Source organism: Eublepharis macularius, chromosome 9 (assembly GCF_028583425.1).
Source record: "Eublepharis macularius isolate TG4126 chromosome 9, MPM_Emac_v1.0, whole genome shotgun sequence".
NCBI lineage: Eukaryota > Metazoa > Chordata > Lepidosauria > Squamata > Eublepharidae > Eublepharis > Eublepharis macularius.
Window position 1 is genome coordinate 3,230,241 of NC_072798.1, and position 26,614 is coordinate 3,256,854.

The following is a 26,614-nucleotide window of genomic DNA, read 5'->3' on the forward strand; positions in this document are numbered from 1 at the left end:
CTACCCGTCTTGAGACACTGAAGATTGACTGCCTGTCCAAGCATCCTTGAGGGACCAACGTTCTGACCTTATAGGAGGCAACTTACGGTGCAACTCGCTTTGGAGTGGAGCGTGTCCAATGTGCAATGCCCAACAGCCTTCCAGAAGCAAATCCAGAGTCAATTCTACGCTAAAACCAACTGGAAGGAGGTAGAAGTTGGTTGCAAACCATGAGGCCTGATATAAGCAAGGAAAAGCACTTTCCGTGGAACCTCGCTCGTGGAAAGCAGGCTGCCCCCCATGCACAGCAGCTACACCGCTCTTCCCTCACGTGCACAAATTCCTGCAGAGAGGGCTTATGCTTCAACAGTGAAATGTGTTAAATGAGGCCTGAGATCGATTAATTGGCGGTATGAATGTAGGGGTCATAATGCAATTAACTGGCAGTATGAACGGGGGTGTCATAATGCAGGGCTTGAAGACATCCATATTCTACGCAGGCATGGGGAATCCCCAGAGCGAGGGAAACGAGGCCAAGAACGAAGGCATGGGAAGGGATAGCAGCTGGGGGGGGCAGACTCACAGGGAAACTTTCGACATATAAGGATTCTTCGTGGCTTCTACTTAGGTAAACTTGGCCAGCAGCTCGAGGAGGCAGCCCTAAGCAGTCAGCTTGGAACGCTGCATTGCCTGCCTGTCTGAAAACTGACCTCTTTCCAAAATCTATGAGTGTGGAGGAGTGGTGGGGGGTGAAACTGGCTGGGGAGGAGGAGGGCCTTTAAAGGAGACATTGAAAAGAATTTCTGCCCCCCACATCCACTCTCCTAAGGATGATTAATTTCACCCAGCAGCCACCAGGTCTGAAATCCAGTTTCTCAATGCCCCAGAATGCATCCAGTAAAGATGAGTGCGCATCTGAGCATCTGCAAAGTACAGTCTGTGCGACCAGCCCCTCCGCAGATCTGAGATTAAGAACACGCTGCACAGTCCCGGTTGGCTTGGGCCCCAGCCCATCTAGTTTCAAGAAACAAAGGCTGCCATCCAGGGCACACTTTCCTAGGAGTAAACCCACCGATTAAGGGGAGACTTGCTTTTGAGTAAGCCTGCATAGGATCAAACTGAAAAATCCTGCATCGTCTCTGGCACCTGGATACATCACCCTGCTCTGGGGGAGGGGGAATATAGCTGTGTGATTTACGGCCCATAAAAAACAATGGATGGAAGAGAACTTTGGTGGAGGGCAGGAGAAATTCTGCTCTGATTTGGAGGAGGGAGGAGAGAGGCACTCAATCTAAGGATGCAAAAAAAAAAAAACAGCAAGCCACAGCTGCACCCCACCCCCCCCAGTCCCCAAGGTGGACAGCCACAAATCAGCTCCATCCTAGCTCCATCCTAGCCTGGGTCTCCCACCCCAAACCCCACGATGCTAAACCTTTGGGTTTGCCCAAATTTGGCCTGGTCTGCCCGTGCCAAGGAGAGATTCTCCACAGCTATAAATCAGATTGGGAAGTGTTTAGGCTGCAGAGCCCAGTCTGGGGACAGGCAACAATTCAAGCAAAAGGGACAGTTACACAGACGAGGGTGAGGAAGAGAAAGAAGAACATCTGAGAGGAAGCAGAAGAAGCCAGCTAGGCCCTGCCCTCTGGCATGGAGAAAGGGGCAAAGCTCCGGGTTCAAATATAACTTTAGAAATGGTGATGGGAGCAGATTTATTTTTTAAAAAAGAATTCTGAAGAGAAATCCTTCTGCATGGAATTTGCTAGCAGAAATTCAAAATGTATGCCCGCCAATCCCAAAACTTTTTTAAAATGTTCCAAATTGAAGGTGCTTTTGGCTTCAGAGCTTTCAGTGAATTGCGCCTCCTCCCTTCCACAAGGAAAGGCATTCTGCCCCCCAAAGCACCTTTTAATGCTACCTTTGCACTAATTGTAACTATTGTGAACATGAGATGCGGTTGAGCTGCAAGGCTGGTCCGCAGTTCGAATCCCACCTTGGGTTGAGGATTCATCAGGCAGCCAAAGGCAAGCCGCTCCCTCCCTCCCCCTCCTCTGTTGAGCCATGTGGGACATTAACAGGGCTAGATCAAGGTATTTTGTCACCCCCTAAGGAAGGTGCACCACTCCCCCCCCCTCGACGTGGCTAACAGCAAAGAGGCCCACCCGGGGGTGCCAGTGAGCTCCCCCGGCTGCCGTTGGTTGGGAGAGTAACTAGAAAAACAAATTACACCGTGATTATCTAACTACACTGCTTGAGTCATAAATTAGTCATATAAACATATACCTACTGAATCATATAATTCAATGTTTAAAATATGTACCATCAGAAAATCATCAGGTAAGTGCCAAATGTACTATCAAAGAATCTTAACACAGTCCCGTAAACAGGTGGTGCATCAAAAATTAATACTATCAGCATGGCTGGGAGTGAGCTTATTTATTTACTTCATTTAGATTCTCCCTTTTCTCCCAAAATAGTAAAGAGTCCAGTAGCGCCTTTAAGACTAACCAACCTTATTGCTGCATAAGCTTTCTAGAATCACAGCTCCCTCCTTCAGATGCATCATCAGCTTTCAAGAACTACAGCTCTTTTCATCAGATGCATTGTCAGCTTTTGAGAACCACAGCTCTCTTTGTCAGATTTGTCAGAGAGCTGTGGTTCTCGAAAGGTGACAATGCATCTGACGAAGAGAGCTGTGGTTCCTGAAAGCTTATGCTACAATAAAGTTGGTTAGTCTTAAAGGTGCTACTGGACTCTTTACTATTTTGCAACTACAGACTAACAGGGCTAACTCCTCTGGATCTTTTCTCCCGAAGTGGCTTACGTCATTCTCTGTTCCTCCAAAGTATCTTCACAACAACTCCATGAGGTAGGTTAGCCTGAGAGGGTGCAACTGGTTCAAGATGGATCGATGCCCTCCTGATCGGCCACCCTTGATCCTACAGGCCTCCCACACAGGGTTGTTGTAAACGTCGAAAGAACGTACTGCCCATGAAGAGCTTTGGACACCCTTAAGCACAGTATCAATACTGATGGTATGATGACGATGAACGCAGAAAAAGGATCACAAAAGGGCCATGTTGAAACAGAAGGCACCGTCAGACCCATCCCCTGTTTGCCCGGCAGCCCCTCTCCCCTCTTTGCCCCCCTCCCCACCCCTGCCTCACCTGGAGCGCAGTTGTCCACCAGGGCACCCAGGGCCTTGCCATCTTGCCAGTCCCGGTTGAAGTTGGTGATGGGCAGCTGTGGGACCTTGTTCTGGATCCAGCCCAGAAGTCGCTGCTTGGGCGTCTGCTTCTTGGCATCTTCCTCGTCTTCGTCCTCCCACATGGGCATGGAGATGGAGTAGTGCAGGATCAGGGTCCAGATCAGGCCCAGGATGAGTTTCAGGTTGCCGTCCACGATGGCCTTGCTGTCTGTTGAGGGGCAAGGAGGACAGGCACCAGGTCAGCGAGGGGCGGGGGGGGAGCTCAGGTCCTTTCCCTGTTGCCCAACCAGCGAAAAAGAACTTTCCTACCTGCTCCCAGAAAGACCACGTCACGCACACCCAAAAACTCATGACCTGCTAAGATACGGAACGGGGCAGGTTCACACATGCACACTTTTCACTTGATGGCTGTGGCATGTGATGATGATAACATTTGATTTATATACTGCCCTTCAGAACAACTTAACGCCCGCTCAGAGCGGTTTACAAAGCATGTTATTATTATCCCCACAACAATCACCCTGCGAGGCGGGTGGGGCTGAGAGAGCTCTGAGAGAGCTGTGACTGACCCAAGGTCACTCAGCTGGCTTCAGGCAGAGGAGTGGGGAATCAAACCTGGTTATCCAGATTAGAGTCCTGCTGCTCTTAACCACTACACCAAACTGGCTCTCTTTAAATACCTTTGCCCAGGAGATGTGAACACTATATCAGACGGGGGTTTTGGAAACCATTTGTGACCGATAAACAAATCCTGCTTACGGGATTCTCCTTGAAAAGGCAGGAAGGACACGTAAATGTACACATTTTCAGGTGTGGGGCTGTGGGTCTATGAGAATCATTACAAAATATTAGGAGTCAAGAGTAAGTTAGATGGTTTGGTTAAATGCCTGGTTCTCCAGATCAGAGTCCTGTCGCTCTTAACCGCTACACCAAACTGGCTCGACCAGTTTGAGGACTCGCACGTGTGAATGGGCCCGTGCTAAAACTCACCTGCCTTCTCACGCAGCCTCAGATTGGGGGCTTTCCAATGGACACACAGGTCAGGGACTACTTCACACATGCCTGCGCATGATTGGACCGCTGCTACAGGTACGAACGGGCCATCACAGGTGTAGAACACCCCAGCGTGGGGTTTTTTCTATCCCCTCAAATGCTCCCCAGCAAAACTGACATCCTGCTACCACTCACCAAGCACAGAGCTAAATACGTTGCATGTGTGAACCAAGCCAGGTAGCTGGAGCTATTCATCGTGTTTGAGCCAAAAGGCAACACGTGAGCTTTCAAGGGTTCAACAAACAGGCAATTTTGGGGTTACACAGAACTCTCCTTCAGGCAGATTAATCGGGAGAAAATGTTAAAAAGGGAGGGGAAATGGCTATTTCTGAATGTGGGCTTGATGTTAAAGAAGACATACCATTGTCTTCCATGGTATTAAACTGAGGGCCAAGCCACAAGTGACGAATGACCCTTGAACGGCAAGTGTGTTTCTCCCTGTTCACTTGCGCTCCACTCAATCCACTTGCCGTTCAAGTGTCATTTGTCACTTGCTTTCTCATTTTGATGAAGTCATAAAGGCATGACTTCTCTCCAGGCTGGGGTAAGTCCATAGGATGTCGGGGAGTCCCTCTTACATTTCTAAGGAAGAACAGGCTGAAAACATGTTTCTTTTGTGTACGCCGCATAGGAAACGGTCAGGTCAGGAGGTTTGGGGGGGGGGGCAGATGAAAGGGAAATCCCTCTTTGTGCCCCCCCCCCATGCTGCGGCCTCTGATTGCCTGCCTGCAGCCCTAGGAATCTTTGACACTCTTGCACGCCTCTTGGGAACAATGCGTGGAGCTTTCTGCTCAGCCTTTCCATAAACATTGGCTCAGCAAAACAATCGTGCTCGGGCCAAGTGCGCAGAGTCAGCACTAGAGATTTTCCTTCCTTCTCCTCCAGATAATCCCAGTTTTGCTGGGACGAGATGAGGAGGATGTGCCGTTTAGGGACAGCAGGAGGCCCCTCCAGTGTCCAGGAGCAAGGGGGGGGGGGCGCTGCTGCTAAAATGCTACGGCCAAGAAGATGCCCCAAACAGAGCCCTTTGCTGAAAGAAACAGAGGCCTGGTTAGCCCATATCCCCGCCCCCATCAACTTGGTTGTTGGCATGTGGCTTGGCTCGATTGCCCAGGCCATCTGAGCTTTGCAATTTTCACCTGCTGCTTCTCCGTGGTAGGTTTGTCCTCCTTCAGAGCAAATTTGTTCAGCAATGCACATTGGCCTACCTTCACAGGGTTGTTGTAAAGGCTAGAGAGAGAATGCACTGGGGGTGGGAGTCAAGGGGGAGGTAGTTGTGAATTTCCTGCATTGTGTAGGGGGCTGGACTAGATGACTCTGGGTGTCCCTTCCAACTCTACGATTCTATGCACTGGGGATGTTTTTCTAAATTGACTGGGAGGCATAATAAAAATTTTAAAAATTACACACATGGTAGAAGAAGCAGATCTAGAGATATTGTTCTCCTTCTATATTAGCACTCCAGTTGCACCCAACAATGAACAGTCAATTCAGATGACAAAAGGAAAGACTTTTTCATATAAAATATCTTTAGCTTGTGGAACATGCTGCCACAAGATGTGGTGATGGCTATTTGCTGAGATGGCTTTAAGGGGGGGAGAGATAGCAACTGGATGGCATTGAACCTCCATGTTCAAAGGCAGTGCACCTCTGAATAGCACTCCAGATGTCTGAGGGCAACAGCAGGGGAAGCAGGAAACATATTTCTGAATTTTGGGATTCCTAAAGGCTTTTGGAAAGGGGGGTGTATGAAACAAGATACCAGCCTCAGTGGCCCCTGGTTTGATCAAGGAAGGCTCTACATCACTCAGTGCTAACTTAAGAAGAGTCCAGTAGTATCTTTAAGACTAACCAACTTTATTGTAGCATAAGCTTTCGAGAACCACAACTCTCTTCGTCAGATGCATCTGACGAAGAGAGTTGTGGTTCTCGAAAGCTTATGTTACAATAAAGTTGGTTAGTCTTAAAGGTGCTAATGCACTCTTTACTATTTTGCAACTACAAACTAACATGGCTAACTCCTCTGTATCTTAAGAAGAGTTATTCCAGTCTAAGCCTACTGAAATCAATGGGCTTAGATTGGTGTAAATCTTTTTAGGATTGCACTCCCTGATACATTATTCTAGGCCAAACGCGGAGTCCTTTTAACCAAAAATTGTTCCCTTTGCCGGCCAGCTGCGCCTGCTCCCCAAGGTTTCAGGGAATGCCCCCTGCATTGCAAAATAAAACCTTTCCTTTCTTTTACTGTTCATTCGACCCAGTGGTCACGACACGAACAGCCATGCAAAATAAAACCTGTCCGTGGGGCAACGGCAATTCTGGCATTTAAAAAAGAGTAAATCCTTCACATCTGAAGTATATGGATTTTTTTCCTAGTATGAGTCAGCAGAAACCAGCGGGAATCAAGTATTTTGGAAATGAACGTGTGTGGGGGGGAAAGTCCAGCGATTCCTTGCAGCTTACAGTTGCTTGTAAAAATGTCCCAAATTGACAGGCTCATCAGAGAGAGGCCAGGAAGCAGTGAATCAGGCCCCTCTCTGGCCTGGACCCGGTTCTAGCTGAGAATTGCCTCTCCAAGGATTTCGGATTACCGTTTTGATTCCTATCAGCCAGTTTTGGTAGAAAGGCACATAAAAATTATAACAAATCATTTCATAGTCTCATCCTTACTAACTTTCCCCAATATTTTTATGTATAGATGCTGATGAATTTACATCATGTTCACGCTGATGTAAGCCCTGTAATGGTCACTGAAGCTTACTTTTTCTTGGGACCAATTAATGCAACTAGAGAGGCCTGGGAGATACTTTGGAAATGTTTGTGAAGAGAAAAGCTAAATGGGGTCAGCAGGAAAGGGCTGTGGCTCAATAACAACAACAACATTTGATTTATATACCGCCCTTCAGGACAACTTAACACCCACACAGAGCGCTTTACAACATATGTCATTATTATCCCCACAACAATCACCCTGTGAGGTGGGCGGGGCTGAGAGAGCTCCAAGAGAGCTGTGACTAGCCCAAGGTCACCCAGCTGGCTTCAAGCGGAGGAGTGGGGAATCAAACCCATTTCTCCAGATTAGAGTCCTGCTGCTCTTAACCACTACATCAAACTGGCTCTCAGAGTTGCAGAGCAACAGGTTTGTTTGCAAAAGGTCTCACATTAAAAGGATCATAGGCAACATGTGCTGGGAAAGCCCTCCTTCTGCTTGGGCCCTTGGACAGCAGTGGGTATCCATAAGTGGGTATCCATAAAGATTTGAGGAATTTCAAGGTGTAAAAAGTTCTGAATTTCCTTAAAATGCATCCACAGAACTTTAAGAGAGAGCCTTTCTTTCCTTCTTAAAATATTCCTTCCACTCAAATTTGAAAAACAAAATCTGCAATTTCAAATCCGGGTTTTAGTTATTCCTCACAAAATATTGATATCCCACTGTGCCACTGACACTATCCACAAGGACAGCTAACAAATGGTGCATCGTAACCCAAATCTGACCATCTAAAACATTTTTAATAAACTGCAATAGAATACATCATAAATAATCAAGGATAGAAGAAAAAATCAGTCTGATTTATGCAAAATTGGGTTTCACTTCTGGAAGATTCCTCTCATGGGAGCCTGGCTTAAATGTGATGTGGAGAAGGTAAAAAGCACCCTTTGGGGCGAGACTTTGCATTGCAGAGCATTTTGTGCAAAGTGGGCTGCTACTTGTACAAAGCAGCTACATGTCCCATGTGCATGGCAGCCCTGTTTCCACAAGATGCACTGGAAATGCAAAGTCCCACCGGAAAGGTGCTTTTGCAACACCAGTATCACGTTTTAAGTGTTCACAGATTTCCTGTGAGTGCTCCTCTGCCGAACTTGATTCTCAAGCATTCCATCCTAACCATGGAAGCAAACCTGACAAAGAAACTATTCTCATCCGTCTGAAGCGAGCCAGGATGCAAATGGTTTGGATTTTTGCGCATTTCTTAAAGAAGGCCCAATCCGCTTGGAAGTTGCCCTGCAAAAATCTACGCAAATGAATGAGATCTGTATTAGAACATCAGGCCACCATTCCTTTCCATAAAGCTTTCACGAGAGATCTTCTCCACGGATTGGGGGGATCACCTATTTAAGAGTTTCTTTGGCGACATCCTCGGACTTTCTGTGCTATATTATGGAAAAGTCCTTGATATTGGTTGTACTCATCTCACACTATGTAATCCGCTTTGAGTCTCAGTGGGAAAGACTGACTATAAAAGACATATGGTTGTTGTGGGTTTTCCGGGCTGTATTGCCATGGTCTTGGCATTGTAGTTCCTGACGTTTCGCCAGCAGCTGTGGCTGGCGTCTTCAGAGGTGTAGCACCAGGTCTTTTGGTGCTACACCTCTGAAGATGCCAGCCACAACTGCTGGCGAAACGTCAGGAACTACAATGCCAAGACCATGGCAATACAGCCCGGAAAACCCACAACAACCAGCGTTCTCCGGCCGTGAAAGCCTTCGACAATATATAAAAGACATACATGCATGCATGCATGCATGCATGCATACATACATAGCTTTTTTTCTGGGAAAAGAAGTGGTGGAACTCAGGACTACACAATGATGTCACTTTGGGACAGCTGGAACAAAGGGAGAGCTTTTTAAAGTTTAAATCGTCCTTAGTGAAAATGGTCACATGGCTGGTGGCCCCACCCCCTGATCTCCAGACAGAGGGGAGTTTAGATTGCCCTCCACGCTCATCAATCTAAACTCCCCTCTGTCTGGAGATCAGGGGGCGGGGCCACCGGCCATGTGACCATTTTCAAGAGGTGCCAGAACTCCGTTCCACTGCGTTCCTGCCGAAAAAAGCCCTGCATACATATATAACTAACTAACTAACTAACTAAATATATACTCTGCAATAGCCCCTCTGAAGCAGGAGATGCTAGCAAGCTGGGAATGAATCTACCATCGAAGCATGGGATGTTCTGGGATGGGCCATACCTTGCAATAAAGCCCAGCAGAACCATCAGCTTCCGAGGTTCTTTCTGGCATCCGTTCTATGCAAGGCAACCATTTAAATGAACCGGGAGAGCCCGCCCCCCTCAGCCATCTGGGAAGAAAGAAGATCAGAGGGCACTCGAGGAAGAAATGGACGGCAGATGTTTTCCGGCAGGCAGGTTCCCTGCAAGATTAGCAGCCTCTGGGATCTTGCAGGCTGTGACGGAGGGGAGAATTAGGCAAAGAGAGGAAAAGGCTTAGGAGGGAGGCCAGAGCTGCAGCCTGCAGGGAGCTTGTAGAAGACACCTTAATCGTTGGTCAAGGATACCGAGGCTGGCCCATCCTTCAGGAGAACAGCAGGGAGGGTCTTGAGAATGTGGCCCCAGGGCTTGCGCCACTGGTCAAAATAAGAAATGCCCTTCACTCGTCCCTCCCCTCCAAATTAGGGCTGCCAACCTCCAGGAGGGGACTGGAGGTCTCTATGACATATAACTGATTTCCAGACAACAGAGATCCGTTCCCCTGGAGAAAATGGCTGCTTCGAAGGGTTGACGAGGGCATTCTACCTCATTGAGGTACCGCGCCTCCCCAAACGCAGCTGTCCCCGGTTCCCAAAATCGCCAGGAATTTCCCAACCTAGAGCTGGGAAGCCTACTCCAAATCCAGAGGTATGGATGGGGCTGGGTGCAGGCTACCGAATCTCCAAGGCACCATTATTGTACAAATTATTAGCATTCATGGAGAGTTTCCAGCAATCAGAGCACCCTCCCCTCTTACCAAAAAAACAGCATCATCTATCCCCCCACATTGCACAAATGGGTGGGAGGGCTGAGGGACGGTGCCTTATCTAAGGCCACCTATTATCATTATTATTAACATTAACATTGATATTATTAATATTAATATCCCTGAGCCCGCTTGCGGGGAGGACGGGTCACAACCTAGCCACCATTGTGACAAAGATGAAATCTGAACCAGTTGCAGCCTGCCCCCATTGCAGTTCATTCTCTTAGCCATCATGTTCTCCCTGCTCCCAGAAGCCAAAGCACTCTTCACATGCTCAGGGTCCTTGATTGCAGCTTCACATGCTCCAAAGCTGAACCCACCACTGCAAAAGTTTGGGGGCTGAGCACGGGAGAAAGACGGAGCAAGGAGTTAGCTCCTGAGAAGTCTGAAACTGGCCTTCTTCACCAGAGCTCTGTGGCGGCCTTTCAGTTTGCATGCATTTACATGGGTTTGCATGTGCCAGTTAGCAACCACAGCTGGCTGCGCATGTGTCTTTTTTTCCGGGTGAGGAGGCAAGAAGGAAGGGTCTGGTTACTCCTGCCATTTTTTTGCTCCCAAGCAAATCTTTTCTCTGCTCCCGCCCACACCCTGCCAGGGACAGCTGCAATGCCCAGTCCTGAACCCTGCCTTGTTCCAGCTTGGGGGGGGGAGGATGGGCTTGAGCAGTCTGGCATGGAGGGCAGAGGGGGTGGGTGGGAAACAGCTGCTGCTCACACACACCCCCCATTAGTACTTGCACACACAGTTACCACCAAAGGATGCAGAAGGAGGGTGGCAGCTTTCTAGGTGGGTGCCAAAGAAATCTGCTTTTTCATCTGAGAGACAACAGAGGGGCACTTGTTGAGGGGGGCACTGGAGGCGGGGCAGAGCTTCAGCCAGGCTGGCTGACTGGAAGAGACCCACATCAAGCACAGGAAATGGGCTCTTTTCTCCTCCAGATTGCTGAACCCAGATTAGTTACGTCTTAACACACTTTTAAATGCTCTTTCCGCTACAGAGACATTTTCAATTCACATTATACCCCACCTGTCATTTACTTTTAACCCACTCCCCACCCCAAAATAGAGCAGAGGATTTACATGGCTGCCATCCTCTAGTGTGGATGTCGCATCTCTACCACCTGTGCTGTGAGCTTCTGAGGGCTAAACGGCACCATGCCACGGTAGGGTTGCCAACACTGGCATGGCAAAATTCTAGAGATCTGAGGTCAATGCTTGGGGAGGGCAGTTTTTTCCAGACTCTGTGGTATTCCATAGACTTCACCTTCAGACGCTGCCAACAGGGGAACTGTTGTTTAGAGATTCCTTGTAATTGTGAAATAGTAAAGAGTCCAGTAGCACCTTTAAGACTAACCAACTTTACTGTAGCATAAGCTTTTGAGAACCACAGTTCTCTTCGTCAGATGCATCATCAGCTTTCGAGAACCACAGCTCTCTTCATCAGATGCATCATGACTTTCGAGAACCACAGCTCTCTTCACCAGATGCATCATCAGCTTTTGAGAACCACAGTTCTCGTCAGATGCATCGTGACTTTCGAGAACCACAGTTCTCTTCATCAGATGCATCGTCAGCTTTCGAGAACCACAGCTCTCTTCTTCAGATGCATCTGACGAAGAGAGCTATGGTTCTCGAAAGCTTCTGCTACAATAAAGTTGGTTAGTCTTAAAGGTGCTACTGGACTCTTTATTATTTTGCTACTTCAGACTAACATGGCTAACTGGATCTATGACCACATAATTGTGGGAAAACTCCAGGCTCCACTGGAGGTTGGCAGCCCTAAGGGTTTGGGTGGCTGAGGAAACCAGGAAGCCAGGACCCCTCCTAACAAACCAAGAATTAAAATGCAAGCAGCGGTTCCTAACTGTGTTGTAGGGAGCAGACACCAAACATCTGCTCACATCTGGACTAGCCCCCCTTCCTCCACAACCTCTTTGTTACATTTTTGACAGCTTATTTCATTGTTTGCGCATTAACCAACTTGGCAAGCCTGGAACCGCAGACACGGGGACTCCGGCTGCAAGACCAGGAAAGGGGACTGCCGCTGGGAGGGGCTGGCAATCCAACCTCACTCCCCTCCCCAATTGCTGGGGGGCCTTGCCACGCAGGGAGCCTGTGGCAGCCGTTTTGGATGTCAAGCTCTCTCTGCAGCCGAGCGCTGGTGCTCCCAAACGTGGAACCGGCTTTGTAAGTTGCTCAGCTGTGTTGGATCCAGAGAGGAAAACTTTAAAGGGAAGGAGGCTAGCAAAAGCCTAGGCCGACAGGGGCATGTGTGCGCGCATGCACACACAGGAACAGCTTCACCCAAGCTTTCCCAAGGCACTTGAAGTGTTGTGGGGGTTGCCAACCTCAAGGTGGGGCCTGGAGATCTCCTCCAGACTGCAGAGATCCGTGCCCCCGGAGGAAATGGGTTTTTTGGCGGGTGGACTGTATGGCGTTATACCCTCCTGCAGTCCTTCCCCTCCCCAGGCTCCACCTCGAAATCTCCAGGAATATCCCAACCTGGAGTTGGCAACCCTAGCTCCCCAAACCCCATGGGTCAATGAGAGAAAATGGGAATACGGTATGATCAGATGTAGGGCAAGAAATTGGGCCTGCCGGTGCCTGTGGATTCCTTTCCCCCTGTTTTTCTCCTAGAAAAATGTATGAAGCCGTGCTTGGTTTCTTGAAAGGGACTGCCTGAGCAAGAAACACTCTGTGCGTGCTCAGGCAATAGGGTTGCCGGCTCTGGGTGGGGAAATTCCTGGAGATTTGGACGGTAGAACCTGGATTGGGAGGGTTGGGAAGGGGAGGGAGCTCAGCAGGGTGTGATGTCATAGAGTCCACGCCCCTAAAAGAGCCATTTTCTCCCAGGGAACAGAACTCTGTCATTGGAATCAGCTGAAATTCCAGGAGATCTCCAGCTCCCACCTGGAGGCTGCCAACCCTATCAGGCATGCTTCTGGCGACATTATTGCTAGACACGTTCCAGGGCTGCACACCAAAAATCAGTCCTGGAGGCTTTCCGTTGGGCCCAGCAGGCAGCCTTGCTTTCAGGACTATAGAGGGACCAAGAGACCAGAGGAGGGGGGACCCAGTCTGGACACATTCCAAGCCTGCCCAGGGCTGGGATCCGGGAGCCGACCGTGCCGCTGATGAAAACCAAACCCAGGGCAAGCTGGAAATCCGGCTTGCTGGCCTCCTCCTCTGTGGATCCCTGCACAGGCACTCCAAGGCCCCCCACGCCTCATAGCTGAGAACTGAGGTCAACCAGAGGCAAGCGTGAAAGAATACGGAGCAATCACTCATTTCCCCCGGGGAGATGAGCTCAATGCAGTTTGTACGGGAGTGACAGCCCAGGAGTCCAGGAATCCGCTCCTCCCCCTTGGCAAAACGACTCCCAGCTTTGCAACAGGCCCCCAAAGGAAAGTTTTCCCCTACTCCTTTCTATTGCAATGGCACCCTGCCTGCTCCTTTCCAGCTGGAAGTGTGTCAGGTTCCCTAAAGGGATGACAGACAAGCGCAGGCCCCAAAGAGAGAAAGGGGGAGGGAGGGGAGGCTGCTGCCCAGGCAACCGGGAAGGGTGCTGAGCATCTCGCTCCAGGCCTGTGACGTAAGCTGACAAAGCATCCGAACAGCAAGCGCCCTTCAGCCTCCATCTGTTGGACTCATCAAACTCTTGTTCACAAAACCCAGGTGCACTGCAGACTATTTCTCCTGTGTGCGGAAGGAGCTTCGCCTCCTCTTTGAGAGAGGTTGGGAAGAACCCTCCCTCCATCCTGATACATCGAGGGATGTGCAAGCCACATATTTCCACCCCCCCCCCCAAAGAAACTTTGCTAATCAGGTTTTTTTTTTAACTTCCCCTTTCAAATAAGTGGGCTGTTTCTCTTTCCATACCCTGACCTGGAGAGCCTGATCTCATTAGATCTCAGAAGCTAAGCAGGGTCGGCCTCGGTTAAATACTTGGATGGGAGGCATCCACGGAAGGTAGGCCATGGCAAACCACCTCTGTTAGTCTCTTGCCAAGAAAACTCCACCAGGGGGCAGCCATAAGTCAGCTATGACTTGAAGGCAGAATTTCATTTCACTTCACCTTCCGTATTTCCCTAAAAAAAAACTTGCTTTAAAGAGAAATGCAAGTTTCTCTTTAAAGAGTTTAAAGAGAAATGGCAGCACTTAAAGCCCCCCAGTTTTACCTGTTTTTCTCCTTACCGGGCTAGTTTCTTCACTGCCCCCAGACATGCTATTCCCCCCCCCACACACACACACCAATGTCCAATAGATTTCGTGTTCTGTTTAACTAACAAAGCACTAATTTATTGCTGTTTAGCGCTTTGATTTTTTAGCCTGCTCCTTTCAAACCTTTGAAACAGGCAACTTAAGTACATACACTGAAAACGATCTAACCGTAAAATATCTGTTGCAAACCATGAAAACACATAAATCCAAAGCAAGTCCAGATGGCTAAGAGGCTGCCCATTAAAATGCAAACCGCAGGTTCCTGTAGCCTCAATTATCCTAAGGACCAGATATGGGAGGGGTGTGTGTGTGTGTTAACCCTTCAACGTCTGTCCGGTTTCGCTGTTCAAAACAGGGCACCCTGATTTGTGATTATCATTTTAAAGGAGAAAATATGCACATACTTTCCTTTAAATTACTAATAGCAGAGTAGAGGAACTGATTCCCAATAGCAAACCGGAGCAGAAACTGAAAGGTTAAACCCCATCTCCTTTCCTTCCATGGCCCCAAGGCAAATTGGGGCTTTATGAGCCTCGACTGTACATTTTATGGACTACCAATCCATGACTCTTCTGTATGAGCCTTTAAGATTACCAGATAAGACTGAGGTGGTTGAGCTGAGTCCAGATTATACAACTCTGTGTAGAGATCTCCCGGAATTACAACTGATCTCCAGGCTACAGATATCAGCTCCCCTGGAGAAAACCGCTACTTTGGAGGGTGGACTCTATGGCAACAAGCCCCACCAAGGTCCCGCCCCTCCCCAAACCCCACCCTCTCCAGGCTCCACCCCCAAATCTCCAGGAGTTTCCCAACCCAGAGCTGGCAAGCCTAATTAGAACTAAAACGGCAGCATTTTACATCTCCTTCTCGGGGTCTCCAGGGAAGAGGAATAAGAGGGACAGGCTATTTTCTGCTCAGCTGGAGACTTTTGGGAGTAGTTGTCTGTTGTCTATTAGCCTGTTGTATATTAGGCCGCACCCAGGTGCCCCACACAAGCTCTATTAGGCCCCACCCCATTCCACCAGACTCCACCCTAACCCACCAGGCCCCACCTCTTTGCATCTAGGCTCCTCCCACCAAGCCTCTCCACCTAGCTTCTTGGTCTATCTACTTCGATCAGCCAAATGCCACGGGCTGGCCATGTCCACATGCGCTTCCAGGCACCCTCTGGGTTTCCAGAAATTTCCTCAGTGCCTTTGGCTCTCTCTAAGCCTGCTTGTTCTGGCTTTGCTATCAGCTGCTCGCAGCAGCTGCCTGTGGAAGTAAAAACTGTGCTTGCCCAGTTGGGGTTGAAGACAGCGGGATTAGCACGGGAATGTCCAGCTCCCCTTCCCACACTCTTCCACTCCACCCAGTCTTTCACTGGCCCACCTGCTGCTCAGCCCAGCCAAGCCCCAGATTCTGCCATTTCAGAACCAACATTCTCCAGGGAGCAGAGAGAAGGCTTGGCTTCTAGGCAACTGTAGTCCACCTTTCTTGCAGAGCCTCAAAATAAGGGGGTTAGACATGTTCGTCTGTAGTTGCAAAATAGTAAAGAGTCCAGTAGCACCTTTAAGACTAACTCAACTTTATTGTAGCATTCGCTTTCGAGAACCACAGCTCTCTTCGTCAGATGCATCATCATCTGATGAAGGGAGCGGTGGTTCTTGAAAGCTGATGATGCATCTGACAAAGAGAGCTGTGGTTCTCGAAAGCTTATGCTACAATAAAGTTGGTTAGTCTTAAAGGTGCTACTGGATCTTTACTATTTCATAATAAGGGAGTCATTACCTGTTCTGCCATGGTTAGCATAGATTTCAAAATCCAAGCAATATATAAATAAAGGGTACATGTAAAAAAAAAAATGAGGGGGGATGATACGTTTGAGTTTCTCTCGAAGCACAACAAGAACAATCCCTCTAAGCAAATGAATTTTATCCAAAGTCAAGCTCAGACAGAGTAGAGTGATTCTGCCCCTTTGCAGCAAAAGCCATCTGCGCACAGCACTGATGGGATGGCGCCTGTGCGGTCACGGATCCAACTCCCTCCTCCATTCCCCTGAGCAGTTTTGCAAAACTTGCGCTTATTTTGTTTTTTAAAAAAGAAACATGGTGCTGGCAATGGCTTGGTTTTAAATCACATAATCGTGCGAGTGCATTTTAAAGTATAAAGCATCCTGCCTTCAGCATAGGAGGGAAGGAGAAAGCCAGTGTGGTAGGATTTTTTTTTTTTAAACAGTGACATGCATGTACTGTTGGTCGCAGTGCAAAGAGGGGAGAGGGAAGAAACCAGGCTTATCCCATGAGAGGAAAAAACTCATCTTTTAGGTCCCTTTGGACACATCCCTTAATCGCCTTCCACAACCCATTTGCAAAGACTTTTCTTTCCCACCCTTTAACAAGCTTCTTCCATGGATGAACGTTCCCAACAGCACACTGATGCGCCCAGCCTGAACATTTGATATGCACCAAGCCGAACGGTCCCAAAATAGCCCCCTCGCCTTCCTTGCAAGGGGATCGGGGGGGGGAGGGGGGGCTGGTTCCTGTTCCGGCCATGTGCCCAGAACCTCCCACAATTCACTGCCAACTGGCTAGGTTTATTTCAGCCCTGGGGTGGGGAGAAGCGATCACAACTTCTTGGCCAGTTGACAGAAATGTTGATAGGCCAGAATTTCAAAGAGGGGGCTGCCGTTCTTTCCCCCTTGATTTTTCTTTGTGCAGACCTAGGGGTAGCTTGAACACATATGCACATGGAGACGACACCACACAGGCAGCAGAATGGACCATGCCACCCCCAGGTGCGAGGTGATGGGTCACACCGTTAAACATTCCCGAATATAAATATATTCCTGTAGGCAGTAAACTGCAGCAAGAGGAAGTGAGCTGGTTAAAACGTCTCTTGTCAATTTGCTCGTTTTTGATTGCACAGAATTATTTTATAGGCAGGAGGTTTCAACAATGGCACTACCATAAGCCTGTAGTCAGGAATGGCACGGTCCTTTCTGGTACCACCTCATTCTCTTGCACGCCCAGACCAGACCACGGACAATTTAGCTAGGAAAGCTTTCCATTCTATTTTTAGGTTATTGCACAGGCCTGAATGCCTGGATTCTTGCACATGTGCCTGAGGGGCAGACCACAACGAGCCACAGAGCACAACTTTTAGTCCTGACGACAGCTACGTGGAGGAGGCTGCTATTATACCCCCTGTCCAACGCAGGGTTGGTATACAGAGCTGTGGGGCTTGCTTGGGCATAACCTTAACACCAGCAAGGGCAGAGATTGGCCTTTCTGGAAGGTTTCACCTGAGCCCAAGCAAGTTCTGCCCCCACCCCCCGACACACTCATGTTTGCTCCTCGTTCCACCCAGAATATTGGAAACCAATATCTAGTAGCCCTCTCTAGTCTACCGCCAACAGATCTTTGCATACGGGGTGCTGTCTCTGTATGCAAACGGAAGAGGGCAAAAAGCTCTCAGGTTCTTTGGTCAACCTTTTTGATCACCCAGTGCTTTGGGGGCTGAAATTTCTCTCCTCTCCCCCTTTCCTTTTTCCTTTGCCAATAACTGGACAGAATAGCCCTGTGCTGTGTGCTGTCCAAAATGGAGCAGGACGACTGCATGATAGGGTTGCCAGCCTCCAGGTGGTAGCTGGAGGTCTCCTAGAATTACCACTGATCTCCAGGCCACAGAGATCAGTTCCCCTGCAGAAAATAGTTGCTTTGGAGGGTGAAGTCTATGGAATTATACACTGCTGAGGTCCCTCCCTTCCGAAAATAGATGGCAGAGATCTGAGGGGCTGAAATGGATGGCAGGTGGAGGCCACCTCTGCCAATCCCCATGTCAAACATTCCCTGCAAACAGAAAGCCAGCAGGGCAAAGAGAGAAGGGGAAGGGGAGCTTTCTTCCTGCTGTGCTAGTTTTCTATTGGCAAGAAGATGCAAAAGAACATTCGAAGATAGTTAGAAATGCCTATGGAGGGGCAGATGAGCAGGGCTACAGATATCCCGCCACCCTATGCGCCACGGGCAAAGGATCTCTGGGGTGTTCTCAGATCTCGCAATCTTCCACTGGTGCTCCCAAAAACTCCATCTTCCAAAGAAACTACCAGGCCCGTCTCTGCTGGAAGAGAAATAACAAGGGGGGAAATAGTAAAGAGTCCAGTAGCACCTTTAAAACTAACCAACTTTATTATAGCATAAGCTTTTGAGAACCACAGCTCTCTTCATCAGATGCATTGACAGCTTTCGAGAATCACAGATATCTTCGCCAGATGCTGTCGATGCATCTGATGAAGAGAGCTGTGGTTCTCGAAAGCTGTCAATGCATCTGATGAAGAGAGCTGTGGTTCTCGAAAGTTGTCAATGCATCTGACGAAGAGAGCTGTTGTTCTCAACAGCTGGTGATGAATCAGATGAAGAGAGCTGTGGTTCTTGAAAGCTTATGCTACAATAAAGTTGGTTAATCTTAAAGGTGCTCCTGGATTCTTTACTATTTTGCAACTACTGACTAACATGGCTAACTCCTCTAGATCAATAAGGGAGAAGCAGCTGAGCAGCCAAAGGAAAGCCAGTCAGTATATCAGCTGGAGGTAAAGCGATGAGATCAACCCTCTGACAGTGGCATAGGTATAATGGGATGGCTCTGGGACACCTGCCCTTGGTACAGCCCAGGCAGGGCAGCTAAACTGGCATCGAAAAGCAGGTAGTATATGGACAATTCTGTCAATAACAAGATGATTTTTTTTTCCAGTATGTAAGAAATTGTCAGAAGCCAGATTGCTCAGAGGCTCGGTGAGGGCAGAAGGCTGGGCAGACTGGCACAGTCGACAGCTTCTTCTTAGCTCTCTGTCCGTGGAGGGGCTGTGGCTCAGTGGAAGAGCCTCTGCTGGGCACGCAGAAGGCCAAGCGTCCAATCCCCAGCAGCTCCAGGTAAAAGAATCAGGCGACAGGTGATGTGAAAAACCTCCGCCTGAGACCCTGGAGATCCGCTGCCAGCCCGAGTAGACAATACTGACCTTGATAGACTCAGCAGCTTTATTCAGGCCCAAGGTTAATCAGAGCAGGCGGAGGGGGGCATCGGGCGCTCCCAGCCCCACCCCCTCATAAGCTATTCCCACCTGTCCATGCGACCATTCCACTGAGCCGAGGACAGACAGCTGAGGGCAAGAAGCACTTGGGGAGATTCTCTGCATTCCCAGCCCTGGGCTGTAGGCACCTTCTCCTCCCCTTTGTGAGTTTCGGGGGGGGGGTGGAGAAATGCCAGGCCCCTCCCATGCAGTGCCAGCTGCCTGGTCAAAATTCATCTACAAGCAGGGCCGACGAGAAGACGTTTCCCCACTTTGGCGCCCAAAGGGTTCAAAGTTTGGGAGTATTTAAGTAGGGAGAGGGATTCATCAAGCATGCCCAGACAGGTGCCATCTGCTTTCTATAATTCAGTCAAGGAGAATATTGCTAAGGATCTAGAAAGGCAGTGTTGCATAGTGGTTAGAACGCCGAACTAGTACCTGGGAGACCTGGCCAAGAAGTGGTGTAGGTTGGCCCAGTTTCTCTCTCCTTCCGCCGAGCTACCTCGCAGGGCCATTGTACAGGAAGGGTCAAGCACACCGCCTTTCTTGGAGGAAGAATGGGCCAGAAACATTAAGAGAGGAACTCCTGTTTGTGAATGGGAACGGGCTGGGAGAGAGCAGCAGTACGCCAAGCAGAGCGCTAGTGGCGGAGGTGCGATCCTGACTCACAGCTCAGCCAGTTGGTTGGCTGCCATGCTGGGCTGCCTGGGAGAAGCTACAACCAAAGATAGACAAGGAAACACGAAAGAAAGCTTTGCATGGGAGCTGTGGAATCTCTGGCATGGCTAGGAAGAAACCCGGTTCTTTCCTGCCACAGAGACTGGAGCTCGGGGCACTGGGGCTGCATTCACACAAGCGCACACTCCGGCAGGGGGACCAGAACCCCTCCCCTTGCATCCAGAAGGGTTTCTAAGCAGAAAGTTATTTTGTGTCACAGACAAGAAGAGATTTCCAGGGAACTTTTAGACAAGGTTTTCCTGTTCTCTGATACAAAAGGGAAACAAGATTGTTCCTCCCCACCCACCCATTTCACTGTGGCTAATTAGATCTGGTGCTGGAGATTACCATCAAGCCATAGCTGACTTTCGGCGACCCCTAGTGGGGTTTTCATGGCAAGACACTAACAGAGGTGGTTTGCCATTGCCTGCCTCTGCAGCCCTGGTCTTCGTTGGAGTTCTCGCATCCAATTACTAACCAAGGCCGACCCTGCTTAGCTTCTGAGATCTATCCAGGTCAGGGCTTAATTAGACCTACGCTACCCGCAACAGCCAATGTCATATGTTCTTATATACATCATTGACATATGGAACTCACCGCCACAAGATGTAATGGCAGTTTTTAGCTTGGAGTGCTCTAAAGGGGATTAGACCAATCCATTGAACAGACACCTATCAACACATGAAAGTTAAATATAGACTCCGGAAGCAGGCGGTGTATACCTTTGAATGCCAGATACAAGCTCTGTGTGTGTGTGTGCGCGCGCGTGTGTGCGTGTGTGCGCGAGCGCATGTGCAAGCTTCCCTCGTGCACTGTTTGTAAGCTCTCTAAAGGTATTAGAAACATGGTGCTGGGATTACCTGGAGCATGATCTAGAGGGGCTCCGCCTCTTCTTATGTTTTAGTATTGCTTAAACTCAACCTGGCTACCTGCTGCCTTCAGTGTGAGGCAAGCAGGTGAGATTTTAAAGGCTTGGGTGGCCTGCCAGCAGACTCAAGAAATGGCCCATGGAGCCACATGGTTAGCTAGTTGGCCTGGAGCTGACTCCAGCCAGACTACTCAAAAGTGCCCTGGACAGCTGCACAGCCAAGAGGGAATTCAACAGGTGAAGCTTCATCCTTGAACCTGTCTTTGAAATCACAGGTCTGCGTTGGCGCTTTTCTTTCCTGGCTGGGGCCTCTCTGTAGGGTGGCATAAACGCAGCAGGTAAAGCTCACGCCAGGAAATCCTTCACCTGGTGAATTCTTGAGGAGGGTCTAAAGGCACAGGGAGAAACATGGAATAAAAGAACTTCGAGACTCCGAGGATAGAAGGTAGTGAAGGGGAGAGCTGAGTGCGAATTCTCACACAGCTATGAAGCTCCCTGGGCGATCGTGGGCTCTCTCAGCCTGGACTGGCTCACAGGGTTGTTGTGAAATGGGATGACCCCATGTTGCCCGTGGGGCCCCGACTGAGTTCCTTGGAGAGACGGCATATACCCCATAAGGAGGAGGCTGGAGGTACAGCCCGGAAGGGTCCTCTCACGCTTTGCAAGAAGCCAAAGTTAAGCAACCTACTTCCCTGCCAAGCTCTAAGCAGCATCCCAAAGGTATCCAGAAAGCGAGTCTCTGAGCATACACAGAGTTCCTTAACAAGTCAGCACAGCCATTTGCAGGCAGGAAAGTTCACCAGCGGGAGAGTTGGGACCGTGCCACCTCAGGTTCCCTGGGCTGCCAGACTCACCCCAGCAGCTGCCTGGGTGGAGAGAGAATTTCAAGGGGTGCAAAGAAAGCAGCATTGTTAAGGGGTAGCACAGAGGCTTGCTATGGGGTTCACTGCCCCAGGCTCCAGGGATGGCCGCTGGCTTGAAAAAAGGAGATTTGACGAATTCAGGGAAAGGCCTGCCAATGGTTATCATCGCCAGGGCTTTTTTTCAGCTGGAACGTGGTGGAACGGAGTTCCGGCACCTCTTGAAAATGGTCACATGGCCAGTGGCCCCGCCCCCTGATCTCCAGACAGAGGGGAGTTCAGATTGCCTTCCACGCCACTGGCCAATCTAAACTCCCCTCTGTCTGGAGATCAGGGGGCGGGGCCACTGGCCATACAACCATTTTCACCGAGGGCGATTTAAACTTTAAAAAACTCCCCCCCTTGTTCCAGCTGACCCAAAGTGACGTCATTGTGTGGTCCTGATTTCCACCACCTCTTTTCCCAGAAAAAAAGCCCTGATCGTCGCTAAGTGGAACCTCCAATGTTCAGAGGCAGAAACAGGTGCTGGACTACCACGACAGGCGAGGACTGATGCTTTTGGTCCCTGCCTGTGAGAAACAGGGTGAATTTTGGGTCTGATCTAGCCGAACTTTCCTCACATCCATCCCTCTGATCAGAACTCCGGAGTCCGTGTCCATGCAAGGAACGAGCCAGTGTGGCGCAGAGGTGCAAGATCGGGATCTGGGAGAACCAGGTCTGAATCCCCACTCTGCGGGTGGCCTTGGGCCAGTCGCACACTCTCGGCCTAACCTATCTCACAGGTGCCTGACGAAGGGAGCCGTGACTCTCCAAAGCTTACACCCTGAAAATCTTGTTGGTCTCTAAGGAGCCACTGGGCTCAAATCCTGCTCTTCTACTGCACACCAAGGCCAGCCACCTAAAACTACCTCGCAGGGTGGTTGTGAGAACAAAATGGAGGAGAATGATGGGAGCTGCTCCCATTCGGGTATAAATGATGAAGCAAAATAAATAAATAAATAAATAAATATGCAGGAAGGAACCCCTGGAGCACAGGAGGGAGGGGCCGCTAAACACCTTCAGCTTGCCTCGCATATTCCTCACCCTGTGAAAAACACGCAAAGCCCCCTCCTCAGCACACGCGAAGCTTCATATTCCTAGCCGGAAAGCTCGATGTGCTTTTCAGGGAAAGCCCCAACCACGGCCCTCTCTTCCCTTCTCTCCTACACCTCCCAAGCTATCCTTGCCCAAATTAGCTCCAGACCTTCTCCCGCCGCAGTTCCAGCTGCCAGGCCGCGAAACATCTGCACTCAAAAATAAGCCTTTCCTCGCTGCCACCCCCCCTCCATTAACTCACATCATGGATAGAGGTGGGGGAGGCATCTCAGATAGGCAGCCTCCTCTGAGACCCCCCCCCTTTACAACACACACAAGCATCCAGGCCTTTCATTTCATGTCTCCAGGCTTCCAAAAGCTGCCCTCCCTCCGTCTGGCTTTGGCCAAAGAGGGAGCAGTAAATGTGCGTCTGGAAGAGAGACGGGTGGAGAAGCAGCTGCTTGGAATCGGCTTCCAATGCAGTCATTGCTTCCTAGGATATGATCTTATCAAAGGCACTGGGACAGGCGAGGGGGGTGGGGGGCATGAAGCAGCGCATGTGCTCCATACACACCGTTTCCCACAGCCGTGAGGAGGACTCCAGAGGTCAGAAGCCATAGGCTGGGCAGTGAGTGATGGGAGTATGAGCACTTCCTTCCTTTGAATGTTCAAGAAGATAATGCAGAGAGACGCTCTCCCAGTCTTGTCCACAAATCCCCCTCTGATGGGCTTTGGTAGCACAAGGGGAGCTGCAGTGGAAAGGGGGGGGTGTTATCACCTTGTAGGATATTTTATTCTTTGTTTTATTACGGTTATTTACAGGGCTTTTTTTCAGCAGGAACGCAGTGGAATGGAGTTCTGGCATCTCTTGAAAATGGTCACATGGCTGGTGGCCCCGCCCCCTGATCTCCACTCCCCTCTGTCTGGAGATCAGGAGGCGGGGTCACTGGCCATGTGACCATTTTCGCCGAGGACGATTTAAACTTTTAAAAACTCCCTTGTTCCAGCTGACCCAAAATGGCGTCATTGCGTGGTCCCAGGAACATGCGCACACTTTGCGCATGCGCACACGGTACCAGGGGCACCACCTCCCGCCAGGAGTTGCCCCCTGTGCTGGCAACCCACTGAGTTCCACCACCTCTTTTCCTAGAAAAAAAAGCCCTGGTTATTTATCGTCCACCTTTCTCACTGAGACTCAAGGTGCATTACATAATGGGAGTCAATATGACTGTTGACTGAACTATTCAATAAACAATACAATCAGGTGAGGAGAACAGGCCCTGGTGTGGATAGCCCAGGAGAGCCTGATCTCATCAGATCTCAGAAGCTAAACAAGGGTCGGCCTTGACTAGCAATTGGATGGGAGACCTCCAATAAAGATCAGGGTTGCAGAGGCAGCCAATGGACAACCTCCTCTGTTAGTCTCTTGCCTTAAGTCAGGGGTCACCATAAGTCATGTATGACCTGAGTGCACTCTATCCTCCAAAGATAACAAAAATTTGGAAACAAGCAGAAATCCAACACAGAACTTGAAAAAATGCTGACACAAGACATAAGCACGTTGTTATGAGATATTAAACAACATCGAACTATCCAGTAGGAGCATGCATGCGACAACAGGCTGTACACAGTAGTGTATGCGGTCGCTCTCCACCATTTCCTTTGAGCACAACCCAATTGTCTGTGTAAGAGAGCCCTGCTGAATAATTTGGATTTGCGCAGTTTGCACGAAGCCAGGAGAATAGGCATCGAGCAGAGCCTGGAGCAGGATTTCTGCAGATGGGAAAGGGGTGCAATTCTCAAGCAAGATGAGACAAACTGAATTTTCTTGCCAAGCAAATTACCAGACTAGCAGTTCTTGAAGAAGTGGAAGCCGATTTTAAATGGACTCCACTTTTCAGGGGTCGCTTGCAAAGTAATTCCTTGATGTTGTCATCCTCTCCGACATAAAATGCAAGAATCTCACATCAGTTAATACTGAAACAAGTTTACTATTTATAAGTATCTGTACTCGTGGCTATTTTGCACATTATGCAGATCAAAAACCCAAGTTTTCCATTCAGCCTCCACCAGCCACCTCTTCCAGGTTCCTTCCAAAAGCAGAGGGACATGTTGGAAAATGCCTGGTGTCTCCCTTTCATTTTAAGTAAGTTTCTAGTTCATTTTACAAGATAAGCCAAAACCTCACTGCCCCTTCTGCGAAGAGGTTGGGAGTCTGGACCTCTGTGCATACTGTAGGTTGCCAACTCCAGACTGGGAAATTGCGGGATATTTCGGGGTAGAGCATGAGGAGGGGAGGGTTTGAGGAGGGAGGGGCCTCAGCAAGGTATAATGCCATAGAGTCCACCCTCCAAAGCAGACATTTTCCCCAAAGGGACTGATCTCAGTTGCTTGGAGATCAGTTGTAATTCCCCGAGATCTCCAGCTACCACCCGGAGGCTGGCGACCATCCCTTTCTGATCTTTCCAGATTTGGTTTTCTTCCCATTCTACATCTATTTTTCTAGGAGTCCCAGAATTCCACAGATCAGGTTTGGAGTCCCTAAGCAATGTTCCGAACACGGACAGCAAGGAACACATTGCAACTCACAAATTTCTTGTGAACATCACACAGTTCACCTGGTGCCACAGAGACATCCCTTTCATTCATCAATTCGGTCATAATAACAACATTAATAATAACATTTGATTTATATACCGCCCTTCAGGGCAACTTAATGCCCACTCAGAGCAGTTTACAAAGTATGTCATTATTATCCCCACAAAAAAACACCCTATGAGGTGGGTGGGGCTGAGAGTGCTCTGAGAGAGCTGTGACTGGCCCAAGGTCACCCAGCTGGCTTCAAGAGGAGGAGAGGGGAATCAAACCCAGCTCTCCAGATTAGAATCCCACGCTCTTAACCACTACACCAAACTGGGTCTCAAGTCAGGCAGTTTCTCCCTATGTACTGCCTGGCCCCTGGTATTAGCTCCCACATTCTAGAGGGGTGACTTTCTCCGGCTTCTTCCCCTCCGTTCCTTCGCCTCTGTTATCCCCTGGCCAAAATCTTGTAACGAAGAGCATCCAAGTGTTTGCAGATAGTTCAAGCCAGGAAAAGAATAAAACGGGCATGATCCAGTGGGAAGTTCTCGCAGTCAATCCCACTGGAATGGGTGTCATTGTGGCATTCTTATTTGTGGTATTGTAGTACACAACTGGTACTTCGAATGTAAAGTAAAGGTCAATGTAGACCTGATGAACTGCTGATTTGTGTTTTTGATTTTTAAGAAGATAAATTTGGGGAAAATAAATGGAAGGGGGGCAGTATTGAAAAGGTAAATTTTGGAGATATTAAAACCAAAAGTATAATATTTGTGAAAACATGATAGGTGTTGGAGAGAAAAATGGAAAATGAAACATGTATTATTTTTCTTTGTTATTTTCAATCTTTGTTCTTCTTTTTCTCTCTTTGTATTCTTTTTTCTTTACTTTTTTCTTCTATTTCTCTGCCCCTTTTACTGGACTTTTAATCTTATTAATAAAATTAAACATTCTGGCGGAAAAAATGAAATGGGTGTCCTTGTGCCATAGGAACCGATGCAAAGATTTGCAAAATATGAGCTGCATGGCAGAATTTGGGGGTTGCTGGTGGAAGAATCTGCCACCGAGTTTGGCACCAAGCAGGTAAAATATTCTGCACTCCGCCAGAGCCCCTCCTCTTTCTGATCAAGTGGACTGGCACAGAGCTCGCAGGCAGCAACTTCAGAGGCAAGAGGGTTGCTTTGATTTAGATGGGCAACAGCACCAACTGTGCCCGAGCTGGCTGTTGCGGACTGCTGTGTCAGCTGCTGCCTTCTT

General features: G+C 49.1%; 1 protein-coding gene across 4 annotated transcripts in view; it reads right to left on the reverse strand.

The window, feature by feature from the left end:
- FLNC (filamin C) overlaps nt 1-26,614 on the reverse strand; it is a 100,909-nt gene that overhangs the window by 66,430 nt on the left and 7,865 nt on the right. For all 4 annotated transcript variants that reach the window (XM_054989331.1, XM_054989330.1, XM_054989329.1 and 1 more), the window contains exon 2: nt 3,144-3,392. In XM_054989331.1, coding sequence (XP_054845306.1) covers nt 3,144-3,392 — 249 coding nt within the window. The remainder of the gene's footprint in view (nt 1-3,143; nt 3,393-26,614) is intronic.